This window comes from Hemitrygon akajei, chromosome 5 (assembly GCF_048418815.1).
Source record: "Hemitrygon akajei chromosome 5, sHemAka1.3, whole genome shotgun sequence".
Taxonomy (NCBI): Eukaryota; Metazoa; Chordata; class Chondrichthyes; order Myliobatiformes; family Dasyatidae; genus Hemitrygon; species Hemitrygon akajei.
Window position 1 is genome coordinate 147983582 of NC_133128.1, and position 27548 is coordinate 148011129.

Sequence of the window (27548 nt, forward strand, 5' to 3'; positions counted from 1 at the left end):
TTTTAACCCCATTTTCCTATCTTCTAATTTTAAACCCTTTACCAATCAAGAAAGTATCATTTCTAACTTAAGTATACCCAGTGATTGGTCTCCATGGTCTTTGGCATGGTCTTTACTGCCCTGTGGCTGAAAAGAAAATTCCTCCTTATCTCATTTTTTAAGAGAGATCCCTTTATTTTAAGGCTGTGTCCTCAGATCCTAGGCTCTCCTACTAATGGAAACATTCTCTTATGTCCACTCTGTCCAAGTCTTTCTGTATCAGGTGGGTTTTGATGAGATTTCCTTCCTCATCTTTCTGAACTCCATCGAGTATAGGCCCAGAGATATAAAATACTCCACTTATGTAAAGCCTTTCATTCATGGGATCATTTTTGTCAACCCAGTCCTCTTATTTTTTTTTAAATGTCTGTCTGTATCCCTATGTGCCTTAATGATTCTTCTGGCGGTGCAGTGGTGCAGCTAATAGAGCCACTGCTTCACAGTTCCAGCAGCCTGGGTTTGATCCTGACTTCTGGTGATGTCTGCGTGGAGTTTGCATGTTCATGGTATGGGTTTTCCCAGGGTACTGTGATTTCCTTCTACGTCCTAAAAATATGTAGGTTTGTAGGTTAATTGCTGCTGTAAGTTGTCCCTTGAAGGTGAGTGGTAGAATCTGGAGGAGTTGATGGGATAAAAGAGGCACGACTGCACAGGCGCGTGACCTCAGAGCGTGGAAGATTTAAAAAGGGAAGCAAGCTTGAACGGTTCTTCTGAATCACAGCAAGCAGGCAACGGAGTAAGTCGCCAGTTTTTCGGGAAAAAGTTCAGGTTTTTTTTTCCAAACTACTTGGGATAAAAGAGGCACGACCGCGCAGGCACATGACCTCAGAGCGCAGAAGGCTTAAAAAGAACACCGCCATATCCAGCGGGCAACTGAGTGAACGGGTACAGAGTGATAGGGCTTTGGCTCAACGGGCTTAGGCGGAAACGGAAAGAGGCTCTCTGCGACCACTGAGTCTTACAGTAAAGTGGTAGGTTACAGATTTACTTATTTAGAGCTAACAGTAGCATTAGAGGTATGCATTTAGGTTTAGTGTTGTGCCTGGAGTGCCAGATGTGGGGACCTTGGAAAACTCCCAGCCTCGCCCAGGAATACATCTGCTCAGATGCAATGAGATGAAGCTCCTTAGGAATCGTGTGAGGGATCTGGAGCAACAACTTGATGACCTTCAGCTAATTAGAGAAAGTGAGGAGGTGATCGATAGTACCTATAGAGAGATTGTGGACAGCACCTCTGTGACAGTCCCCCTCAGGAATCGATGTGTAGTTTTAGATACTGTTGGAAAGGTTGACCAGACAGAGGAAGACCACAATGAACGGGACTCTGACACTCTGCCCAGTGCCGTGATCAAGAGAGCAAGGAGAAATGCAGTAGTTATAGGGGATTCCGTCGTGAGGGGAACAGACAAGAGATTCTGTGAGCTGGACAAGGATACCCGAATGGTGTGTTGCCTCCCTGGTGCCAGGGTACGAGATATCTCAGATCGGGTCCAGAGTATTCTCAGGAGAGAGGGCGAGCAACCAGAAGTCTTGGTACATGTTGGTACCAATGACATAGACAGAAAAAGAGAGGAGGCCCTGAAGGAAGATTACTGGGAGCTAGGAAGAAAATTGAAAAGCCAGACTTCCAGAGTAATAGTCTCAGGATTACTGCCTGAGCCACATGCTAATGATGCTAAGAATAGCAGAATTAAACAGATGAATGTGTGGTTAAGTAACTGGTGCAGGGGGCAGGGCTTCAAATTCTTAGATCACTGGGATCTATTTTGGGGAAGGCATGACTTATACAGAAACGATGGGTTACACCTGAACTCAAAGGGTACTAATATCCTGGTGGGATTGTTTAATATAGCTGTTAGGAAGGGTTTAAACTAAGTTGGCAAGGGGAAGGAAACCAGGGTGTTAGGGTCGAGGAAGAGGAAAATAGAAATAAGTCAAGGATACTGTGCAGCAAAGATGGCAAGAAAGACAGGCAGGTGAATAGACAGGATAATTTGCGGTGCGATAGAAATATAGCAAAATCAGTAACAGATACTGATTTAAGTGTACTATACTTAAATGCCTGCAGCATTAGAAATAAAATGGATGACCTTGTTGTACAGCTACAGGTTAAAAGATATGACATAGTGCCCATCACAGAGCCATGGCTAAATGATGGATGTGATTGGGAGCTGAATGTTCAAGGATGCACTGTGCATAGGAAAGATAGGAAGTTAGGTAAAGGGGGTGGCGTGGCCCTATTGGTAAGCAATGGTATCAAATCACTAGAAAGAAGGGACATAGGATCAGAAGAAGTAGAATCACTATGGGTCGAGTTAAGAAATGGCAAGGGTAAAAAGACACTAATAGCAGTAATATACAGGACTCCAAACAGCAGCTGGGATGTGGACTACAAGTTACAGCTGGAAATAGAAAAAGCGTGTCAGAAGGAAAATGTCTAGATAATTATGGGAGATTTTAATATGAAAGTGGATTGGGAAAGTCAGGAAGATACTGGATCTTAGAAGAGGGAGTTTGTAGAATGCCTACAGGATGGCTTCTGGAGCAGCTTGTCCATAAGCCCAACAGGAGATCAGCTGTTTTGGATTGGGTGCTGTGTAATGAGCCTGGGGTGATTAGGGAGCTAGAGATAATGGAACCCCTTGGAAGTAGTGATCATAATATGATCGAGTTCTGTTTCAAATTTGAAAAGGAGAAGCTGGTATCAGGTGTATCAATATTTCAGTGGAACAAAGGAAATTACAGTGGTATGAGGGAGGAACTGGCCCAAGTTGATTGGAAAAGTGAGCTAAATGGAGGGACAGTAGAGCAGAATTGGATGAAATTCTTACAAGAAATAAGGAAAGTGCAGGAAAAATATATTCCAAGAAAAAAGAAAATCATAAAAGGAAAAATGACACAAATGTGGCTAACAAGAGAAGTTAAGGCTAAAATAAAAGCAAAAGAGGTGGCGTACAAGGAAGCAAAAATTAGTGGGAAAACTGAGGACTGGACGAATTTTTAAAAATTACAGAAGGAAATGAAGAAAGTCATGAGGAAAGAAAGGATGAATTATGAAAGAAAATTGGCAATTAACATAAAAAAGGACACTGAGAGTTTTATTTAAATATATGAAGAGTAAAAGAGTGACACGGGTAGATATAGGACCTATTGAAAAGGATGCTGGAGAAATTATAACGGGTAACAGAGAGATGGCAGAGGAACTAAATGAGTATTTTGCATCAGTCTTCACAGTGGAAGACATTAGCAACATACCTGATAGCCAGAGGTCTCAGGGAATAAAATTAGGTACAGTCAAGGTTACTAGAGAGAGAGTGCTTGAGAAGCTAAATGGACTAAGGATGGATATGTCTCCCGGACCAGATGAAGTGCATCCACGGGTTCTGAAGGAGGTGGCTTTAGAGATAGTGGAGGTATTGGAAATAATCTTCCGGGAATCAGTAGACTCTGGCATGGTTCCGGAGGACTGGAAGGTCGCAAATGTAGTTCCGTTGTTTAAGAAAGGGGGGAGGCAGCAAAAAGAAAATTACAGACCTATTAGTCTGACATCGGTAGTTGGAAAATTATTGTAGTCGGTCCTCAAGGATGAGATTATGAATTACCTTGAGGTGCATGACAAAATAGGCCCAAGTCAGCATGTTTTCATGAAGGAAAGATCCTGCCTCACCAACCTATTGGAATTTTTTGAGGTAATCTCAAATAAGATTGACAATGGAGAGGCTGTGGATGTTGTGTATTTGGATTTTCAAAAGGTCTTCGATACGGTGCCACATAAGAGGCTGCTTAATAAGATGAGGGCCCATGGAATTACAGGAAGGATATTGGAATGGGTGGAGCATTGGCTGATAAGCAGAAAGCAAAGATTGGGAATACAGGGATCCTATTCTGTTTGGTTGCCGGTTACTAGTGGTGTTCGGCAGGGGTCAGTGTTGGGGCCTCTTTTTACACTGTATATCGATGATTTAGAGATTATGGATTAAATGGTTTTGTGGCTAAGTTTGCAGATGACACCAAGATAGGTGGAGGAGCAGGAAGTGTTGAAGAAATGGAAAGGTTTCAGAGAGACTTGGTCAGTTCAGGAGAGTGGGCAAAGAAATGGCAGATGAGATACAATGTTGAGAAATGTACGGTTGTACATTTTGGAAGAAGAAACAATCAGGCAGATTATTATTTAGATGGGGAGAAAATTCAAAAATCAGAAGTGCAAAGGGACTTGGGGGTCCTAGTGCAGGATACCCTAAAGGTTAACCACCAGGTTGGATCGGCAGTAAGGAAAGCGAATGCTATGTTGGCATTCATTTCAAGAGGAATAGTGTATAAGAGTAAAGAGGTGTTGATGAGGCTCTAAGGGGCACTGGTGAGACCCCATTTGGAAAACTGTGCAGTTTTGGGCCCCCTATCTTAGAAAGGATGTGCTGATGTTGGAGAGAGTTCAGAGAGGATTCACAAGGATGATTCCTGGAATGCAGGAACTAACATATGAGGAGCGTTTGTCGGCTCTTGGATTGTATTCATTAGAGTATAGAAGAATGAGAGCGGATCTCATAGAAGCATTTTGAATGTTGAAAGGGTTGGACAGAGTAGATGTGGAAAGCCTGTTTCCCTTGGTGGGTGAGTCAAGGACAAGAGGTCACAGTCTTAGAATTAGAGTGTACCCATTTAAAACAGAGATGTGGAGAAATTTTTTTAGCCAGAGGGTCGTGGATTTATGGAATTCGTTGCCACATACAGCTGTGGAGGCCCAATCATTGAGGGTTTTTAAGGAAGAGATTGGCAGATATCTAATTAGTCAGGGTATCAAGGGATATGGGAAAAAAGCCAGAAATTGGAACTAGACAGGTGAATAGTTTAGCTCATGGTAGAGTGGTGGAGTAGAGTCGATGGGCCGAATGGCCTGCTTCTGTTCTTTTATCTTGTGATCGTGTGATTGTAGGTAGAATTAAAAAATGCAATTAATATCAGAATATTGTAAATGGTTGGTTGATAGTCAGTGCAGACTGGGTGAGTAAAAGAGCCCATTTTCATGCTTCATCTCTCTTTGACTCTGTAATGCACCTTTCTTAAAATTTTAGTTTCACCTTGCATCCAAATGTTCACTTCTCCATATCTTTCTTACATTCAAATTCACAACATTTAAAGCTCTTTATTTGGGAACTTCTTTTCACCTTTTGAAATTACAGCATATTGTTAGCTTTGATGTCCTTATTAGCACTGCTTTGGTCAGTCAAAGTATTTTAATAAATTCAGCAAACTTGCCTTTGCAAATTCAAAGTAGTTATCCCTAATCAACCTACCAACTTTCTGAATGAATTTTCTTTTGTACCACAACTGATTTTAGGCTTCCTAGTGTATTGTTATCTTTTTTTTCAAATTTGTACTCCACATATCTTTGAAAGATTCTTGTTCAGAACAGCAGCTATTTCCTCTTGCATTCCTCCTGGTATTTCCAGTTAAGTCACAGACCCACTTTGAAATTTTGACCATGAACATTAATGTGCCTTGAGTACAGATCTGCTTGATGCTGATGACTTTTAATAGAATGTTTGAAATATTAGCATTCTACTGTTATAACTTTATATTGCAAAATTGAAAATGATCCAAGTTACCACTGAAGTTGATCTGAATGAAATTCAAAACTATAGATGCTGGAAATCTTAGATCAGACAGGATTTGTGGAAAGAGGAACAGAATTAATATTTTGATTGAAAACTTTCTGGCAATAATGACAAATGATGTTCCTCCTGAAACATTTACTCTAAACTTGAATGATTGCATGAATTAGTTTAATTATACATTGGTTATAGAACATAAAACAGTACAGCTTAGAAAAAGGCCCTTTGACCCCATAATGTCTGTGTTGGCAATGTAAATCTGCCTGCATGTGGTCTATATCCCTCCATTTCCTGTCTGTTCATCTGCCTATCTAAATGCCTCTTAAACATATTGTATGTGCTTCTAATGCTTCATCTGATGGCATGTTCCAAGCATGTTCTTTATGTAATGAAACAGACACCTTACATTTTATCACAAGCATCAAAGATCCCAGCACTGATCCTTGTAGGCCACCACTGTTCGTAGTCCTCCAGTAAGAACAGCATCCTTCCACTCTTTGCCTTCTATCAACAAGCCAATTTTGAATCCAGTCTACCATGTCTACGTGAATCCCATGTGCCACATTCTTCTGGATCAGCCTACCATGAAGGACCTTACGGAAAGCTTTACTAAAGTCCATGTATACAATATCAACTGCCTATCCTCATCAGTTTACTTCATCATCTCTTTATAAAAGCTCAAATCAAGTTTTTAAAGATGTGACCTCACCATACAATTCCATCCTGATTATTCCTGACCACTTTATGCATTTCCAGATGCAAGTAGATCCTATCCCTCAAAATTTTCAATTATTTTCCTATCTCTGATGGAAGCCTCAATTCCTATAATTTTCTGGTTTGTCTCTATTACCCTTAAGCGGGAACAAAATTGGCTATTCTCCAACCCTCTGCCACCTCACCGGTGGCTAAAGAGGACACAAAAATCTTTGCAAAACCCAACAACCTCTCTCAAAAACCTTGGGGAGATTCCATTAGATCTTGCAACTGTTACACCTTAATGTTCTTCAGGAGGTAGTACCTTCTTGATATCAACATGCCCTAGGACATCAGCATACCCCTCCCTGATCTCACTATCCCAGTATCCTGCACCTTAATGACTATCAATGTGAAGTACATATTTAGCCTTGCCGTTTCCTTTGGCTCCAGGTATAAATTCTCTCCTTTGTTCTCTGAGTGGTTCTACCCTTTCTCCTCATTACTCAAACAACACACACAAAATGCTGGTGGAACATAGCAGGCCAGGCAGCATCTATAGGGAGAAGCACTGTCGACGTTTTGGGCCGAGACCCTTCGTCAGGACTAACCGAAAGGAAAGATAGTAAGAGATTTGGAAGATAGTTTAAAGAAAATAAGTTTACTTTTTCTATAATTAAAGTAGGTTGATTAGGCCCTTCTGGCTGTGTTCCACCAGCATTTTGTGTGTGTTGTTTGAATTTCCAGCATTTGCAGATTTCCTCGTGTTTGCTCCTCATTACTGTCTTGTTTCTAATATGCAAAGTTCAGAGTAAGTTTCTTATCAGAACTGTATGTCACTATAGACTACACTGAGATTCATTTCCTGCAGGCATTCACAGTAGAACACAAAAAAACAACAGAATCAATGAAAAAGTACACACAAAGACTGTCAAACAGTCAATGTGCAAAAAAAGACAAACTGCAAATAAAAAAAATAATAGATAAGTAAATAATACTGAGAACATGAATTGTAGAGTCCTTGAAAGAGAATCTGTAGGTTGTGGAATCCATTCAGAGTTGAGGTGAGTGAGGTTATCCACGTTGGTTTAGGCTGAAGGGTAATAACTGTTCCTAAACCTGGTGGTGTGGGTCCTGATGGCAGCAGTGAGTAGAGATGTACTATATGTATACAATATATGTATGAAATGTCTTGGGGTTCTTCTTAATTCTATTTGCCAAGGACATTTCATGATCACTTTAACTCTCTCGATTCCCAGTTTAAGTTCTGATCTGCTTTTATGTTCTGCAAAGGTCTTTTCCAATTTCACCTTCCTAAAGTTATGATACCAAGATAGCAAGCCACAGATTTAAAGGTATTCAATTGAAATTGTAATATTAAATTTGTTGAGTAAAAACACATGAGGTGTCCTGGGATGACATTTCAGCCAAAATGATGCACCACGTAATTAAACTTTATCAGGAAATTAGATAAGTACATGAAGGAGAAATGAAAATAAATATTCTGGTGGGATGGGAGAAAGGTGGAGTACAAGCAGTGGGACATAGACCAGTTAAGCTAAATAGGCTTTTAATGTAGATAACTTTCTGTGCCGCTGATGAACCCTTCAGTAACGCCATTTGTCATTTCTTTTGCACATGGGCCTGTAATTATTTATTAAGAGGGTGCAACTTCTATACCAGCAGGCAGGAAAGTACTGGTTTGCTTGGTGTCATCTGACTCACTGATAACCCGATGAGCTTTTGTGTTGCTTTCAGGAAGTAGGGCCATTGTCATGGAATGCCAGTTTGGACCAAGGCGTAAAGGAGTTCAGCCTAAGAAAACAGAACAGGAGAACATCTCAAATCAACATTATAAGGCAACTTGTGCTGCACGGTGAGAACCCTTCTTGAATAACTTGAAAAAACGTATGCAGTAATCACTTTTAACTTGTCTGAAATAGATGCATACATGATAATATTGTGGAAGTTGTGGGCTTCTGATATTTTCAGTGCGTGACATATGATTTACAAATGTGGAAAAATAATATTACTCTAACTGCAAAGGCCCTTCAGTGTAAATTAGGTTAAAAATGAGCATTCATGCCTCATGTTCAATAAAAGAAAAGGGATGGTATTGATCAGTGGAGTTGGCAACTATTGCAATCAGCATCCTTCAGTCAGGATAATTAACTCTTAGAGTATGTGGCTTTGCTGGTAAGGTCAGTATTCAATGCTCATGCCTAGAACATTATGGGGGTGTCAGGATAGTGTGGGTGCTGGTGTAACACTTAACAGTGCCAGTGATCTGGATTCATTTTCCACACTGTCTGTAAGGAGTTTTGACATTCTCTCTGTGACCATGTGGGCTCCAGGATACTTTGGTTTCCTTTCACATTTCAAAGTTAGGGCTAGTAAGCTGTGGGCATGCTATGTAGGCGCCGGAACTATGATGATGTTTGTGGGTTCCTCCAGTATATAACCGTATAACAATATAACCATATAACAATCACAGCACGGAAACAGGCCATCTCGGCCCTCCTAGTCCATGCCGAACTCTTAATCTCACCTAGTCCCACCTACCTGCACTCAGCCCATAACCCTCCACTCTTTTCCTGTCCATATACCTATCCAATTTTACCTTCAGACTGTGTTGGTCGTTGGTGCGAACAACACATTTTGCTTTGTTTTGATGTTTCAATGTACATGTGACAAAAGAAGGTAATTTTTTTTAAAAAAGGTTAAGAAGGTGATGGTGAGCTATCAACTTGAACTGCTGCTGTTTTTGCTCCCACGTTACTGTTAGATAAGGAATTGGACATCTGCATTTCTTATCAGTATGTGCTTTTCACGTTAGCCTGATCTTTGTATCCTCTTTCATTACAAGTGCGATGGCAGAGGACTGGAGAATAACCAATGTTGTTCCCATTTAAGAAAAGTAATATAGACAAACCAGAAAATTATAGGAATTCAACCTTGCATCAGAGATTAAATTATTTGGTATAAAAGGAAAAAAATTGTCAGTATTCTTTGACTGACCCAATTTGTCTGTTTTATATGATTTGCAGCAAAGTAGAGAAGCTGCCAGTCTTGTTCTCAAAGTAATTGCCAAAAATTTTTTTAAGTGGCTTACTTAGTTATTGACTCAATACATGTGCATATCTTACCAGAGGCTCTATTTCTTTCTGGGTTGAGTCCAGCATCGAAATTTGGTAGAGCAACATCATATGGTGGATGCCGTGATTCAGGTTGTGTAATGCTGTTTAACTTGAGCAGGTATGGTTAGTGGAGTATCCAGAGACATTAGAGCTGTTTGCCAGACGTAGCTATAAGCAACACTGGGGCACCACAGGGAATTCTATTGGCACCCTTCCTGTTTACCCTATATACCCCAGACTTTAGATACAACACTGAGTCATGTTATCTGCAGAAATTCTCTGATGACTCTACAATAGTTGAGCATATAAAGGGAGGACAGGAGGATGAATGCAGGGCCTTGGCGGGGGACTTTGTTAAATGGTGCAAGCTGAGTCATCTGCAACTTGACATCAGTAAGACAAAGGGGATAGTGATAGACTTTAGGAAGACTAAGGCTACACTGTTCCCTGTTACTATTGATGGTGAGGATGTGGATGTGGTACTCAAACTGGGGTGCACCTGGAGTGGACTTGAGTGGAACACCAGCACAGAGACCGTGTACAAGAAGGGCCAGAGTCGCCTCTGCTTCCTGAGGAGACTGGGGTCCTTTAGTGTATTAGACCATAAGACATTGGCCTTTCAGTGCATTGAGTTTACTCTGCCATTCCATCATGGCTGATCCTGGATCCCATTTATGCCATATACCTGCCTTCTCACCTATCAACTTCCACCTTAAATATATCCATGGATTTGGCCTCCACTGCAGTCTGTGGCAGAATATTCACTACTCTCTAGGTAAAAAAAATTACTACTTACCTCTGTTCTAAAAAAATCGCCCCTCAATTTTGAGGCTATGCCCTCTAGTTCTGGATACCCGCACTATGGGAAACATCCTCTTCACATCCAACCTATCTAATCCTTTCAACATTTAGTAAGTTTCAATGAGATCCCCCCGCATTCTTCTAACTTCCAATGAGTACAGGTCCAAAGTGGCCAAAAGCTCCTCATATGTTAACCTCTTCAATCCCAAAATTATCTTTGTGAACCTCCTGTGGACTTTTTCCAATGACAACATATCCTTTCTGAGATATGGAGCCCAAAACTTGACAATCAAGTGTGGCCTGACTAGTGCCTTATAAAGGCTCAGCATTATCTCCTTGTTTTTATATTCTATTCCCCTTGAAATAAATGCATCATTGCATTTGCCTTCTTTACCACAGACTCAATCTGTGGATTAACCTTCTGGGAGTCTTGCATGAGGACTCTGAAGTCCCTCTGCACCTCTGATGTTTGAACCTTCTCTACATGTAGATAATAGTCTGCATGAATGTTCCTTTTGCCAAAATGCATTATCATATATTTCTCAACACTGTATTCTATGTCATTTTTTGCCCATTCTTCCAATTTGTCTAAGACCTACTACAATCATATTGCTTCCTACTGCTCCATCTATTTTTGTATCATCTGCAAACTTTGCCACAAAGCCATCAATTCCATTATCCAAATCATTGACAAACAATGTGAAAAGTAGTGATCCCAATACTAACACCTGAGTAAGTCCACTAGTTACTGGCAGCCAGTATGTAGGCCTTTCTTTCACATGTTCTACCAGTCTGTTGTTACAATCTTCTGTACGGTGGTGTGCAAGAGTAATGGCATCAACATGGATGATGTCAGCAGTCTCAATAAACTGATTAGAAAGGCTGGCTTTCTTATAGGAGTCAAACTGGACACATTGGAAGTCGTGGTAGAACAAAGGACCCTATGGAAAATCCTGGCAGTTCTGGGCAATGTTTCTCATTCTCTGCATGTCACCTTGGAGCATTTTTAGTAACAGTCGAAGACAACTGCTCTACTCCAAAGAGCACTATTTAAGGTCATTCTTCTCTTGGCCATTAGGCTCTATAATGAGTCAACCTTTAGCCAGGGAGGTGATGACCCACTCCTGTTAGACTGAGAAAACTTTTTTTCTTTCTTATTACTTTTATAATATTTATAAATTGTATATCTGTGTACTTGTAATGCTACTGTGACAATGTAATTTCATTTGGGATTAATGAAGTGTCTATCTATCTAATTCTTGACCCTCAGTTATTTACTAGTTATGTTAGTGGAGGAAGAGATCATGATGTAAGGTTTGTTGATGACATGGGATATGTCAAAGGCCTTATTGTGAAGTGAATAATGTGACAATGCATTGGTGAATAGGTAGATTGAGGGTGAGTGAATTAATAAAAAATTGGAAATTTATTAAAATGGGAAAGTGCGAGATCATACGCTTGAATAAGAGTAATCAAGGGCAGATTAATTGAGAAAGGCTATAAATAAGTGAAGTACGCAGGGACTGGGTATTTTTTATATGTGAATCACAAAGACAGCAGACAAGTACAGCAAACAGAGGGCAATTTATATATTGGGATTTATTGCAAGGGGTTAGAGATTAGAAAATGGGAAGCTTTGCTACAATTTGCAGTACCTGGACTGCCACATACGGGCTTGGTCCTCTTACCTTTTAAAAAAAAAACTAATAATATTTGGAAAGGTCCAAAAAAATCCACAGGCTAATTTCTGGGATAAGAGAAATATTCTGTTTAGAGGCTAAACATGTTGAGCCTGTATATTTTGGAGTTTGGAATAGTAAGTGAAACATAAAGGTGCAGATAGATAAATATTGAAAGACCAACAAATTGAGGGTTCTGGGGAGCTGATACAGAGCCTGAGTAGATCAACTATAAATCACTGCATGGTAAAACTGGCTTGAAGGGTCTGGTGGCTTACTCCTGCTATTTTCTTGTGTGTTTCAAGCTACTTTAGAGTCTGCTCACCATTTATAAGTAGAATGAAACAATATTTAAGGTACATTAACTTCCTTAAAACTGCTTACCATCATAACTCAAACTCAAACCTGAATTTCTGTATGAAGTTAGTAGTAACACAAAGGTTCTACTGAAGATACAATTTAAGACCCAGTATGAACACGTGCTATTTCCAGGCCCTTGATGTGTTCATCTGAAGAAAGTTGGGAATGTAATGTTTCTTTTTCCATAATTTTTTTTAGCATTTAGATAAACTGAACTCTAATTTTACTTTTATTCTACTACAGAATCTACATTAAAAAGGTGCGAAAGTTTCCAGAATACCGGGTTCCGACAGACCCTAAAATTGATAAGAAAGTTATTCGGCAAGAGCAGGAAAAGGCCTTTAATATGCTGAAGAAGAATGGGTTTGATGTAGGTGGAGTTGTCAGGTAGGAATACTGTGTACATATATATAAAAGAATAAATGGCTCTTGATTGGTTTGCCATGATTAAGTACATGGTTATAATATTTTGATGTGCATGTGACTAATTCATTGCCTTTCTGTTAAACTTCATCCAGTACCAGTGCAAAATCAATGGAGGGAGTGTCTTTTTAAGTTTTTCAAATTCATAATGAAAATTGTCTCTGTAGTCAACAGCATAAATCTAATGGATTCAACTGCTGTCAGTATAAAATGTATTTGTAATAAATTATTTAACTTGATATATTTGATTGCATTAAAGAGTGATGGTATAGATAGTGTTAAGGCTTAGTGGTGTGAATGTTCAGTGTCAGGAGAAACAACCACTTCTGTCTGACTGCTAGTAAAATGGTAGCATTTCAGACTGAAATGAAGTAGTATTATATGCAGTCACAATGAGGTGATTGATTTCGCATCCCTATCTGTCAGCAGGAGTTTTCTGATCACAGAGGAACTCAGGTTCTCTCCTTAAGTCAGTGGGAGGAAGTTTCATTATTCATTTGATCAGCATTTCTTGAATGATCGATCAGAGGTGGGGCCAACTCTCTTTCTTTCATTCTTCTGGTTAGTCAGTTTTTGATGGAAATCTTGACAAAGGTGTCATTTTAATTCATATTTACATGTTCATGTACACTAAAAATAGCAGTATCTGATTATATTTTTAAATATGATATACCCTAATCAATTAAAATTGACAGTCTGACCATGCATGTTTTTCTGATGTGTTTTTTTATTTGAAAAAAAATTGTCTTAAACTTGTTCCCCCTGGGTATTGACCCAAATAACTTTAGAAATGGTTTCTTTTTATATGTTCTATCTAAATCCTATTATTCTAAACACCTTTATCATATTTCCTTTCAAATTTCTGTTTTAAGAAAAATTTTATAATCCATATAACTAGTACCCTATTTTTCTCATCCTTCAAAACCTGAGTGTCACTGGAAAGGCCAGCATTTATTGTGCATTCCTAATTCATAGTTATAGTTATCAAGATTGCAAGGCAGAAGCATGTCCTTTGGCCTACTTGATACTGTAATGATTACCAGTACCCATTTACACTAATCCTGTTTTATTTTCCTCGCAATCCAAGCTGCACCCCATGAATTGAGTGGCTTGCTATGCCATTTCAGAAGGCATTTCAGAGTCAACCACATGGGGTAAGTTTGGAGATGGATAGTTGATTTCCTTCCGTGAAGTGCATCAACTAACCTAATGTGTTTTACAACAATCCAGTAGTTTAGTAAACATTAACATGTAAATGCCAAAGTTTATCGTCACCTTTGTTAAGTTTTCTCTTTAAAAAATCCAATAAGTAGATCATAAGAGCATAAGATATAGGAGCAGAATTAGGCCATTTGACCCATAGAGTCTCCTCCGCCATTTCAACATGGCTGATCCATTTCCTTCTCAGCCCTAATCTCCTGCCTTCTCCCCATATCCCTTCATGCCCCGACTAATCAAGAATCTGTTGACCTCTGCCTTAATTAACTTGGCCCCATAGGCGCCTGTGGCAATGAATTCCACAGATTTACCACACTCTGGCTAAAGAAATTACTCCTCATCTCTGTTCTAAATGGATGTCCCTCTATTTTGAAGCTGTGTCCTCTGGTCTTGAGACTCCCTCACCATAGAAAATACCCTCTCCACACCCACTCCATCAAGGCCTTTCAATATTCAATAAGTTTCAAGGAGATATCCTTCTTTCTTCTGAATTCCAGTGAGTACAGGCCCAGTCATCAAACGCTTCTCATATGATAAGCCTTTCAATCCCAGAATCATTTTTGTGATTTGAACCTTCTCAATTGTCAGCACATTCTTTCTTTGATAAGGTGCCTTAAACTGTTCACAATACTCCAATTGTGGCCTCACCAGTGATTTATAAAGCCTCAACATTGCATCCTTGCTTTTGTACTTTAGTCCTCTCGAAATGAATACTAACTTTGCATTTGCCTTCCTCACCAATGACTCAACCTGGAAATTAACATTTAGGGTACCCTGCACGAGGATAGCAAAGTCCTTTTGCACCTCATTTTTGAATTTACTGGCCATTTAGAAAATTGTCCCTGCTTTTATTTCTTCTACCAAAGTGCATGACCATACACTTCCCGGCACTGTGTTCCATCTGCCACTTTTTTGCCCGTTCTCCTAATATGTCTTAAGACCTTCTGCAGTCTTTCTACTTCTTCAAAGGTACCTGTCCCTCCACCTATCTTCCTATCGTCTGCAAACTTGGCCACAAAGGCATCAATTCCATCATTCAAATCATTGATATATAGTGTGCAAAGAGACCAGCACAGACCCCTGTGGAGCAGCACTAATTATTGGCAGCCAACTAGGAAAGGCTCCCTTTATTCCCACTCTTTACCTAGTGCCATTCAGCCAAAGCTCTATCCATGCTTGTTATCTTTCCTGTAATGCCATGGGCTCTTAACTTGTTATGCAGCCTCGTGTGCAACTTGTTATGCAGCCTTATGTGTGGCAACTTGTCAAAAGACTTCTGAACATCCAAGTACAGAACATCCACCAATTCTCCTTTCTCTATCCTGCTTGTTATTTCTTCAAAGAATTCCAACAGATTTGTTAGGTAAAATTTCCCTTGCTGACTTTGACTAATTTTATCATGTGCCTCCAAGTACCTGGAAGCCACATTCTTAACAATTGACTCCAACATCTTCCCAACTGCTGAGATCAAACTATCTGGCCTACAATTTCCTTTCTTCTGTGTTTCTCCCTCCTTGAAGATTGAAGCAACATTTACAATTTTCCTGTATCCTGGAACCATATCAGAATTTCCTGATACTTTAAAGATCATTACTAATGCCTCCGTAATCTTTTCAGCCACCTCTTTTAGAACCCTGGGGTGTACACCATCTGGTCCATGTGACTTAACTACCTTCAGATATTTTAAGTTTCCAAGCAGTTCTTCCTAGTGAGGCAATTTCACTCACTTCTACCCCCTGATCGCTCAAACTTCAACATACTGCTTGTGTCTTTCACAGTAAAGACGAATGCAAAATACTTATTCAGTTTGACCGTCATTTCCTTGTCCCCATTACTACCTCCATTCAGCCACAATGTTTTGCCGATATTGAGGCTGATTTATAATAAATGCCCCCCTCCTGTTTATCATCTATATCCCTCCATTCATATTTATAGGTCAAATGTTCAAAAGTACAATTTAATGTCAGAGAAATGTATACAATATACTGTACATCCTGAAATGCTTTATCTTTGCAACTATCCACGAAAACAGTGCCCCAAAGAATGAATGACAGTTAAATGTTAGAACCCCAAAGTCCCCCCCAGCCCCCCCGCATGTAAGCAGCAGCAAGCAACAGTACCCCCCCCCCCCCCTCTCCACCGACCAAAAAAAAGCAAGCATCGACCACTGGCACTGAGCACTCAAGCGTGAGCAAAGTACCAGCAAAAACATAGACTTGCAGTGGCCTCAAAGACTTCACATTTCACCTGGTATTCAACATACCACAGGTTCACTCTCTCCCTATTAAGGGAGAAAGAGATGTCTCCATTTTCCCAGTGAACGGGGAGACATAACAAGCAACTCGCTGGTTTACGATGTTAAAAGTCCGTTACATCACTTTTTTTCGAACACTGTGCCTGAAGATCGCAAAGATCCTGAGTCTCCAGGCGCACAGCAGATATTCTGACTCCCCTGACGACACGTGGGTCTCCTGTCATGACACTGACCCTCGATCCACCCTTCTCCAGAGCTCCGAGATCCTAGGCTTCCAAAGTCGAGCCGGACTCTTTGGCTGAGCCTTTGGCGTGCTGAACAACGGCCAGTTATGGAACCCCCATGAACAGGTCCCATTCCTGCAAAGAATCTATCTAAAAGTCTCAAATTCTGACAAACTGCCAAATTTCACCACTGTCCATGATAACCTATTCAAATAACCACCACTTCACTATAAAAAAAAATGCCCCTCACTTCACTTTTAACCTTACTCACTCTAATCTTAAAGTCACGTCCTCTTGTGTTTGACATTTCTACTCTGGGGGGGAAAAGCTTCTGACTGTCTACCCTGGTTCTACCTCTCATAATTGGGAAAAAAACCTCTATCAGGTCTCCACTGGTGTTCCAGTGCTTTTGAAAGATTTACCCGAATTTGTCAAAGCTGTCCTAGTAGTTCATACCCTTGTACCCAGGCAGCATCCCGGTAAACTGCTTCTGCAGTTTTTCCATAATCTCAACATCCTTTCTATAATGGGATGACCAGAACTGCACACTATACTCCCGAGTATGGTCTGACTAAAGTTTCATCTAGCTGCAGCCTGACATCCTTGCTCATATGCCCAACACCCCTGCCAATGAAAGCATGCATGCTATATGAACTTTTTACCACTTGCGTAGCTACTTTTAGTGAAATATGGATCTGGATTCCTAGATTCTTTTATACCTCAATACTACTAAAGGTCCTGTCATTTACTACTTCCATTTGACCTCCCAAAGTGTAACACCTCATACTTTCTTGGAATTTATCTGCCACTTCTCTAACCATATCTGTGATCTATATTCTGATGATCTTTTTTTACTTCACCAATCTTGGAGTCTTCTGCAAATTTGATAATTTGCAGTCTACATTTGTATTCAAATCATTGATAAATATCACAAGCAACTGAGGTGCCCCACTGATCTTTGTAATACCACTGGCTGTGGACTTCCAGCTTGAATAACAGCCTTCCACTCTTGTTCTGTCTTCTGTGGGCAATCCAGTTTCAAATCCAAGCTTGTAATTCATCTTGGATTCAATGAATCTTTATCTTCTAAATCATCCTCCCATGATGGACCCTGCCAAATGCCATAAAGCCTCAAATGACTATGGAGGCCAAGTCATTTGGTAGATTTAAAGTGGAGATTGAAAATTTTCTTGATCAGTAAAGGCATCAAAGGTTATGGGAGAAGGCAGAAGAGTGAGGTTGAGAAGGAAAATAAATCAGCTATGATCAAATTGTGGATCAGACCCGATGGGCTGAATAGCCTAATTCTGCTCCTAGGTTTTATGACTTAAACTCCATGCAGATAACACCTACTGCCTTACCTTCATCAAGCATCATTTACACCTCCTCACTAAAAAACGTAATCAAATTTGCAAGGCGTGACCTGCCCCACACAAAGTCATGCTGATTATCTCTAAACAGACCATGTCTTTCCACATGTCCATAAATCCTATCCTCAGTATCCTCACCAATAGCTTCCCTATCACTGATGTGAGTCTCATTGGCCTATAATTACCTGGATTATTCCCATTTTCCTTTTGAACAAGGTACCCTCCAGTCCTTTGGGGCCACAGTTTTCCATCTCCTTTCTGCTAGTTAGTGGCCTAATGTCATCCACTGTATTGTTCCCTTGCTGCTCAGTTATGTTTAAATGATTGTGCCTATGACTTCCTTTCTAGCACTCAGGTATTTTCCTTTAGTAATACCTGTCAACGCCCTCTTCTTTGCTAGTATTTTCTTTCTTACTGAGTTATATCATCCATGACAGAATTCCCACAGTCTTGTTTGCAACTTGATTCCTAACCTCCTAACCTTATTAACATAATTCACTTCTTAACGCAACTCACTTCAGATTTTACAGGTAACCTGCTTATTTCTCAACATCCAATTCATTCTGTCATATTTCTACACACCAGTTTTCCTGACATTACAACTTGGTAATGAGCCCCATGCTGAATTAGATACACAGAATGCTGGAGGAACTGAACAAGTCAGGTAGCATCTATGAGAGGAATAAATAGTTGCCGTTTCAGTCCATGATTAGGACTCTGCCTAAAACATCGATTGTTTATTCCCCTCTATAGCTGCTGCATGACCTGCTGAATTCCTCCAACATTTTGTGTGTGTTTCTTCAGCATTTTCAGAATCTCTTGTTTTTATCCTGTGCCAAATTAGCTTGTGCAGCTCCACTGCACTTGATAAACTCCCTGTGGGAATCTTGGTTCCATATCTGTCCAGATGCAACCTGTGTATCTTGAACAAGCCGTACTGCCATAGAACTAACTGTGTCCCCCAGGATCTGAATCCCCTCCTCCTATACCATGACTCTAACTATCCATTGATGACACATTTTCCTATTTGTACTCTTACCAACAATTTGCACTGAATTAATCCAGAGCTTGCCATTTTAAATTGGCTACATAGTATAACTTGGACTTCCCTGCTTAGAATGGGAATGAGTATTATGTCATGTTATAACAAAGGTAGGTGGAGGAGCAGGTAGTGTTGCGGAAGCAGGGAATCTGCAGAAAAACTTGGACAGATTAGGAAAATAGACAAAAGTATAGGGAAGTGTATGGTCATGAATTTTGATGGAAAGAATAAAGGCGTGAACTATTTTCTAAATGGGGAGCAAATTCAGAAATCAGATTTTGGAGTTCTAGTGCAGGATTCCCTAAAGGTTAACTTTGCAGTTTGAGTTGGTAGTAATAAAGGCAGATACAATGTTAGCATTCATTTCAAGAGGACTAAAATATAAAAGCTAGGATGTGATGCTAAGGTTTTGTATGTCATTGTTCTGACCACTCTTGGAAAATGGTGAGCAGCTTGGGCCCCTTATCTAAGAAAGGATGTGCTGGCATTGGAGAGGGTCCAGAAAAGGTTCATGAGAATGATTCCAGTAATGACAGTGTTAACGTAGGAGGACTGTTTGTTGGCTCTAGGACTGTACTTGCTGGAGTTTAGTAGAACAGTGGGGGGGGGGGGGGGAATCTTATTGTATCATATTATTGGAAGGCCTAGGTAGACTGGATATGGAGAGGATGTTTCCTATAGTGGGGGAGTCTAGGACCAGAGGACTGAGCCTCAGAATGTAAGGATGTCCATTTAGAACAGAAATGTGGAGGAATTTCTTTAGCCAGAGGGTGGTGAATCTGGAATTCATTGCCATGGAAGACTGTGGAGGCCAAGTCACTGGGTAAATTTAAAGCAGAGGTTGATAGATTCTTGATTCGTAATGGTGTCAAAGGTTATGGGGAGAATGGGATTGAGCATGATAATATATCAGCCATGATCAGCAATGCAGAGTAGAGACAGTGGGCTAAACAACCTAATTTGCTTCTGTATTTTATGGTCATAGCTGACCATTTAAATTTTATTGCAATTTTTAAAAATATTTAGTTTTGCTTTGGATTTACAAAGATCATGGTCTTGTATTAATCCCAGATAATTTCACTGGCATTATCTCTAGACTGAAATAACTATATTAGGCATCAAGATTTTCACACAATTCATTGAGCAATGATTTTATTGCTTAAAGAATTTTTTGGCAGCTGGAGGCTTTTGCCATTAACCATAGCCATTTTTGTCATAGGTGGTACGTGCAGTTACCTACACCACAGGCTCATCAGTATCATGATCAAGATGGTTCCTATTTGCCACCACCTCCGTTGCCACCACCACCGACATATGTCTCCATTGAAGAGGAGGATATTGGTATGATGGATGAAAATGGGATTCTTCCATCTCGTTTGCACCCACGGGTCACTGAGAAGATTCGAGAACTGGTTGCTCAGGGAATTGACCAGGTCTACATGGTTCGGAAGCAGCTCAGGTATAGTTTTAGTTGAGCAAATACTGCGAATCTGGAAATGTTAAATAGTGGATATGGTTAACAAATCAGAACATCTTTGGGAGAGTGAGAGAGAGAGCACTCTAACATTTGGGGTTAAGAGCTTTACTTGGAATTGATTGATGAAAGTCCTGACGAAAGATCATTGAGTTATATGTGAGCTCTGTTTCACATTTTACTGGACCTGAAAATTCTTTTTTACATTTTCTGTTTCATTTAACCCACACAAGAGAGCTAAGTATAAACTGTACCTGTAGAGCAACTCAACAATATTGAATCCTTTGTCACTCCTGTATGTAAATAAACTCATTTTGACATTTTCCCTTGCATGTTGTCCAAGCAAAATATAAATTGGCAGTTGGCTAAAATCAGCACGTTCTTCCAGTGTCAGTGTGATTCTAAAGATAGAAGATTAAAAAAAAGTGTATCATTAATGGTGTTAAAATTTATTCCATTTTATCTTTTGCTTTCTTCAGCATTTTAAAATATCTGATTTTCAATTACCCAGTTTTCCCATGGATACGTCTGTACAAGAATTAAATTGATATTGCATCTTAAAGTGAACAATACTAACAAGACTTGTTATTAAAAGTTGAGATTTGTGATTAAAATCCTTTTGAGTAGTTTGAGTATATTTTACCTATTTAATGTTCTAGCAACAACCATGGATAAATGTGAAGTAAATACAGTTGCAAGAAAAAGTTACCCAGTTTTCTGCATTAATTATTCATAAAATGTGGTCTGATCTGTCTAAGTTAATAACATAAATAATTGTACTTATCAAGACTGAGTACACCATTTAAACAGTCACAGTCTAGGTTCAAAAAACTATGTGAACCACTGGGGTAATACAGTCTACAAAAGCTAATTGGAGTCAGGTGTTACAATCAATGAGATGAGATTTGTGGGTTGTAGAGGTGCCCTGCCCTATATATAAAAAAAAGACACACAAAGTCAGGTTACTGTCAGAGCGTGCTCTTCTCAAGAAAGATCTGTTTATGTGCATCATGCCTTGATCAAAACAACTTCCGGAGGACCTTAGAAGAAGAATTGTGGAGGTGCATGAAGCTGGAAAAGACTACAAAAGCATTTCTGAAGACCTGACTGTTCATCAGTCCACAGCAAAAGAAAAATTGTCTACAAATGGAGGAAAGTCAGTACTGTTGCCACTATCCCTAGGAGTGGGCATCCTGCAAAGATCCCATCAAGAGCAAACCTGCAATGCTGAAGGATGTGAAAAAGAACCCAAGAGTAACAGTAAAAGACCTGCAGAAATATCTTTTGTTATCCGTCAACTGCAAATAGATTAGGAGGAGAATGGGGAAGCAGTCAAGCAGGTCGAAATCAGGCCATTTGTTTATCTGTTTTGTTTGTTGTTCCTACTTTTAATCATAATTTGTTCATTTCTGCTTGGCTTTTAACTAAACTTTGAGGGGTTTTTTTGCCAGGATATGTAAGGTAGGTCGAGCTGTGCTGTTTGGTTTGCTTTGTAATGATTGTATGTGACAAAGGCCAGTGGATTGGTTCATTATCAAAAAATTATATCAATTTAACTCTCTTGTCTTTAGAAGTGATGTGTTGGGCTGTAATTGATGGTTGTTTATTTCTTTGTGCAGAAAGTTTGTGGAAAGGGAACTATTTAAACCAGATGATGTTCCTGAGAGACATAATCTCTCCTTTTTTCCAACTGTCAATGACATCAAAAATCACATCCATGAAGCACAGCTGGCACTACAGAGAGGAGAGTTGGAGTACACATCTGGATCCATGACTGCAGCAGTAAGATCTGTGTATTCTGATTTGCAAATAGCTTGCTAAGATGAGGAATGGAATATCCTCCTGAATTGTTAACCTTTCCATACAAATAGGAATTACTATCACTGTCAGTGGCATCTGTGATTTGCCTTCTATTCCATATATTGCATGGACGTCTGCCCTATTATCTTGTCTTAGCCACCTGCAAAATTTTACCAACAGTTACTGGCTTGTGTTGTACATAAATTTTCTTTTCTCATTCATATCTTAGTGGTCTCAAGGAAACAGTTGTTTTAAAATTCTTTGATATTTTGTTTGATAGGTTGTTTTCTTAAAAATATATATTTAAATCATTCCATCTAAGATATTCTGGCCATTCAACTCCTTCTGTGTCAGTCTAATAATGAATTTCAGAACTTTGGGATCAGCTCCCTAAATATAGGCATGCACAGCATTTACTTTTCATAATTTTTCCAAACTTAAATCCTTAAAATCATTGTACACTAGATGACTTCAGTCACTCAACTGGAATACCAGCCACAAATAATGCTCCATTCTTTTCTAACAGACTTAAGTTCACCTTAGTCAAGTACTACATGCTGCCAACCAAAAGAAAGGGACATTTTCTGGGCCTAATGTCTATATTAGCCATCTTTGCTGGACATACAGTAATTGACTTAAATTCCTGAACAGTATCCAGTTTGTCTGAGTCCCAAGGCTATATCATGTTGAGCAGTAGTTAGAAATAGCACCGACCTTTTTTCTTCTTCAGTCCCCAATTCTTTTTCTCTTAAATTCAAGCGGATATATCTGATCCATGCATAGGACACAGGAACGGAATTGGGCCATTTGGTCCATCAAGTCTGCTATGTCATTTCATCATGATCGATCCATTTCCTTCTCAACTCCATTCTTCTACCTTCTCCCCATAACCTTTCATACCCTGACTAATCAAGAAATTATCAAACATCTGCCTTAAATGCACGCAGTGGCAAGGCCTCCACAGCTGCCTGTGGCAAGGAATTCCACTGATTCACCATCCTTTTGGCTAAAGAACTTTGTCCTCATCTCTGCCCTAAATGGATGTCCCTTCACTGGTTCTAGACACCTCCACCTTTTTACATCCACTCTACCTACGCCTTTCAACATTCGATAGTTTTCAATGAGATCCCCCTCATTGTTCTGTATTCCAGTGAGTACATGCCCAGAGACATCAATAGCTGCTGATATGATCCTTTTTCTCTGGAATTATTCTCATAAGCCTTCTCCATTATCAACACATCCTTTCTTAAATAAGGGGCCTAAAACTGCCTACAATACTCCAAGTGAAGCCTCACTAGTGCCTTATACAGCCTCTGCATACATCCTTGCTTTTATATTCTACTTGTCTTGAAATGAATGCTAACATTGCATTCACCTTCCTCACTACTGATTCAATATGCATATTACCTTTTAGGGAATCCTGCATGAGGACTCCCAAATCCCTCTTCACCTCGGATTTTTTAATTTTCTGCCCATCTAGAAACCAAAGTGCATGACCGTATAGTTCTCGACACTGTTTTCCATCTGCCACCTTTTTGCCCATTCACCTTATCTGAGTCCTTCTGCAGCTCCTCTGATTCCTCAACACTATCTGCCCTCCAGTTATCTTCGCATCTTCAGCAAACTTTGTCACAAAGCCGACAATTTCATCATCCAAAGCGTTCACATACAATGTAAAAAAGAAGCAGTCCCATCACAGACCCCTGTGGAACACCACCAGTCATCAGCAGCCAATTCAAAAAGAATCCCTTTATTCCCACTCTTTGCCTCCTAGCAATCAGCCAATGCTCTATCCATGCTAGTATTTTTCCTGTAATACCCTGGGCACTTGTTTAGTAGCCTCATGTGCAGCACCCTATCAAAGGCCTTCTGAAAATCCACCAATTCTGTTTTGTCTATCCTGTTTCATACTTCATCAAATAATTCAAACAGATTTGTCAGGCAAGATGTTCTTTGAAGGAAACCATGCTGACTTTGGCCTCTCTTGTCATGTGCTTCCAAGTACCCTGAAACCACAACAATCAACTCCAACATCTTCCCAACCACTGAGCTCAGGCTAAATAGCCTATAATTTCCTTTCTTCTATCTCCCTCTCTTTTTGAAGAGTGAAGTGACATTTACAATTTTCTAGTCCGGTTCTATTGATTCTTGGAAGATCATTACTAATGCTTTCACAATCTCTTCAGCTGCCTCTTTTAGAACCATGGGGTGTAGCCCATCTGGACCAGTGACTTATCTACCTTCAGACCGTTCAGTTTCCCAAGCACCTGTACTCACTTCTGCACCTTGACACACCCAAACTTCTGGCATACTACTAGTATCTTCCATAGTGAAGACTGATGCAAAATACTTATTCAGTTTGTCTGCCATTTCTTTGTCCCCCATTACTATATATCCAGCATTATTTTTGTATTATTTGCTAGCTTACCTTCAGATTTCATCTTTTTCCCCCTTCTGTTTCTTTTTATTTGCCTTCTGTTGTTTTATAAACATTTCCCAATCCACCAATTTTTGTCCCGCTGTATGCCATTTCTGTTGCTTTTATGTTGGCTTTGACTTCCCTTGTCAGCCACAGTTGTGTCATCCAGCCTTTAGAATACTTCCTCTTCTTTGGGGTGTATTTATCCTGCACCTTCCAAATTGCACCCAGAATCTCCGGTCATTGCTTCTTTACTGTCATTCCTGCTAGTGTCCCTTTCCAATCAACTTTGACCAGCTCTTCTGTCATGCCTCTATAATTCTCTTTGCTAATACTGATACATCTGACTTTAACTTCTCTCAAATTGCAGGATGAATTCTATCATATTATGGTCACTGTTTCCTAAGAAACCTTAAGCTCCCTAATCATACCCAGTTTGTTACTCAACACCCAAGCCAGAATTGCTGATTTCTTATTAGACTCAACCACAAGTTGCTCCAAAAAGCCATGTCAGCAGCATTCTACAAATACTGTCCCTTCTGGTCCAGTATCAACTTGATTTTCCCAATCTATGTGCTTAGTGATTCCCCATGAATAATATAACATTGCCTTTTTGACATGCTTTTTCTAATCTCCCACTGTAAGTTGTAGACAACATCCTTGCTACTGTTCAGACTCCCATCAGGGTTGTCTTATCCTTGCAGTTTCTTAACTCTACCCACAAGGATTCTGTATCGTCTAATCCTATATCACCTTTTTCTAAAGATCTGATTTTCATTTTTTACCAGCAGAGCCATTCCTCCTCCACTTACCTGCTTGTGTATTATTGGATATTAAGCTTCCAATTACAATTGTCTTTTAGCCATGACTCTATGATACCCACAACATCATACCAGCCAATCTCTGACTGTGCAACAAGATCATCTACCTTATTTTGTATATACTGTGTGCAATCAAACATTACACCTTCAGTCCTGTAATTGTTATGCTGTTCAATTTTTGTCCCTCTTTTACACTGCAACTCATCGCATTGACTGCAATTTTGCCCCATCATCTGCCTGTCCTTCCTGACAGTCTCACTGTACACTGCCTCTGCTTGTAACCCAACATCCCTTTCCTCAGCCGTATCACTCTGGTTCCCATCCCCCTGCCAAATGGATTAAATCCTCCCCAGCAGCTCTAGCAAATCTGCCCGCAACAATATTGGTCCTCCTCAGGTTCAGGTGTAGTCTGTCCCTTTTGTACAGGTCATACCTTGTCTGGAGAGATACCAATAATCCATAAATTTGAAATCCTTCCCCCTGCACCAGTTCCTCAGCCATGCATTCATCGGCCAAATCATCCTATTTGTGCCCTCACTGGTGCATAGCATAGGGTGCAAACCAGAGATTGTTACCCTGGAGGTCCTGTTTTTCAGCTTTCTACCTAGCTCTCTAAATTCTCTCTTTAGAATTTCCTCTCTTTTCCTTCTGATGTCATTGGTACCAATATGTACCTAGACATCTGGCTGCTCACCCTCTTCCTTTAGAATCTCATGGACACGATCAGAGTCATCCCTGATCCTGGCGCCTGGGAGGCAACCATTTGAGTCCGTCTATTGCATTCACAGACTCTCCTATCTACTCCTCTAACTATGGAATCTCCTATCACCACTGCATTCCTCCTCTGCCATTTCCTTTCTTAGCCACAGCGCCAGGCTCAGTGCTGGTGATCTGATCGTTGTGACTCCCCCCAGTAGGCCCCCCCCAACGGTATCTAAAACAGCATACTTGTTATTGAGGGAATGGCTACAGGGAAACTCTGTACCGTCTGCCTGTTTCCCTTCCCTCTCCTTACAGTCAGCGTTTCACCTGCCTCCTGCAACCGACTGGTGACTACCTTCTTGTAGTTCCTATCTATCATCTCCTCTCTTCCCCTTGTGTGCCAAAGGTCATCAAGTTGCAACCCCAGTTCTTTAACGTGTTCTCTGAGGAGCTGCAGCTCAGTGCACTAATGCAGTTGTAGTTTTCCGGAAGACTCTCAGAATACCCATATCTCACTCAAAGAACAAATAGCAGCCCCGGGGCCATTCTTACTGCCCTAACTATACACTTACAGAAGAAGAATGAGCAAGAAAAACCTTACCAGATATTAACGTCACCAAAGCCAAAACTCTCCTCATTCTAACGCTGCCCAACTCCAACAATGGCCACTCTGCTTGCCCAGCCTTAGTTATAAAAACTATGTACTTAAAAATATGAGTGGAAATATCTATTGCAGATGAGAAGTAGACATGTTATTATTCACCATTTATTCATTAGGTGAAGTTGGTTAGGGAAGAAATTGAGGTCCTTCAGTTCTCCTTGGTTCTGATGAGCTAAATAGAGTGAGAGATAAATCAGAGTTCATGTCTTTGAATGTTATTTAGTCATCTCTGCGTGTGAGTATTAGGTGAAAACGTGATCACTTGTATGTTCTATATGATCAAGAGCCACTACAACATACCATCATGGTTCAGATATGAAGAACGTCCAGGCAGAATATAATAGATTATCCATTGGCACACTTTTGCAAGGAATTAAGCCCATTCTGTGCTCTTTTAGCTTCATGTCTTCACCATCTTTTTATCTACATTTGGTTTCATTAGTAAAATCTATGTTTTGGAACATCATTCAAGTTACGAATTATGACAAGTTAGTCAATGAAGATAACCAAGAATATTTTTTACCTTCTGTTATGGAGAAGAGGCTTAGTATAGGGAAATAAGGAAAAAAGAGATTCCCATAACATCCTTGGATCTTGATGTGAGTCTTTGGGTACGATCCCCAGTTCAGTGTAGGCATTTTGATGAGCAGACTACAAGGATTACTTCATGCATAGGGATTCAGATATGTAACACAGATGAGCAAGAATCACTATTGGACCTTGTGAATATATCTTCAAAAATTTTACTCAGTCACGCGTGGGATATATCTAATATTAAAAATATAGGTTTGACTTGCTACTTCAGGAACATCTTGCCTT

General features: G+C 40.0%; 1 protein-coding gene across 3 annotated transcripts in view; it reads left to right on the forward strand.

Moving 5' to 3' along the window:
• Positions 1-27548, forward strand: part of LOC140728293 (calcium-responsive transcription factor-like) — a 59201-nt gene that overhangs the window by 18409 nt on the left and 13244 nt on the right. For all 3 annotated transcript variants that reach the window (XM_073046821.1, XM_073046822.1, XM_073046823.1), the window contains 4 exons: positions 8103-8220; positions 12565-12708; positions 20072-20311; positions 21946-22108. In XM_073046821.1, the coding sequence (XP_072902922.1) occupies positions 8103-8220; positions 12565-12708; positions 20072-20311; positions 21946-22108 (665 nt within the window). The remainder of the gene's footprint in view (positions 1-8102; positions 8221-12564; positions 12709-20071; positions 20312-21945; positions 22109-27548) is intronic.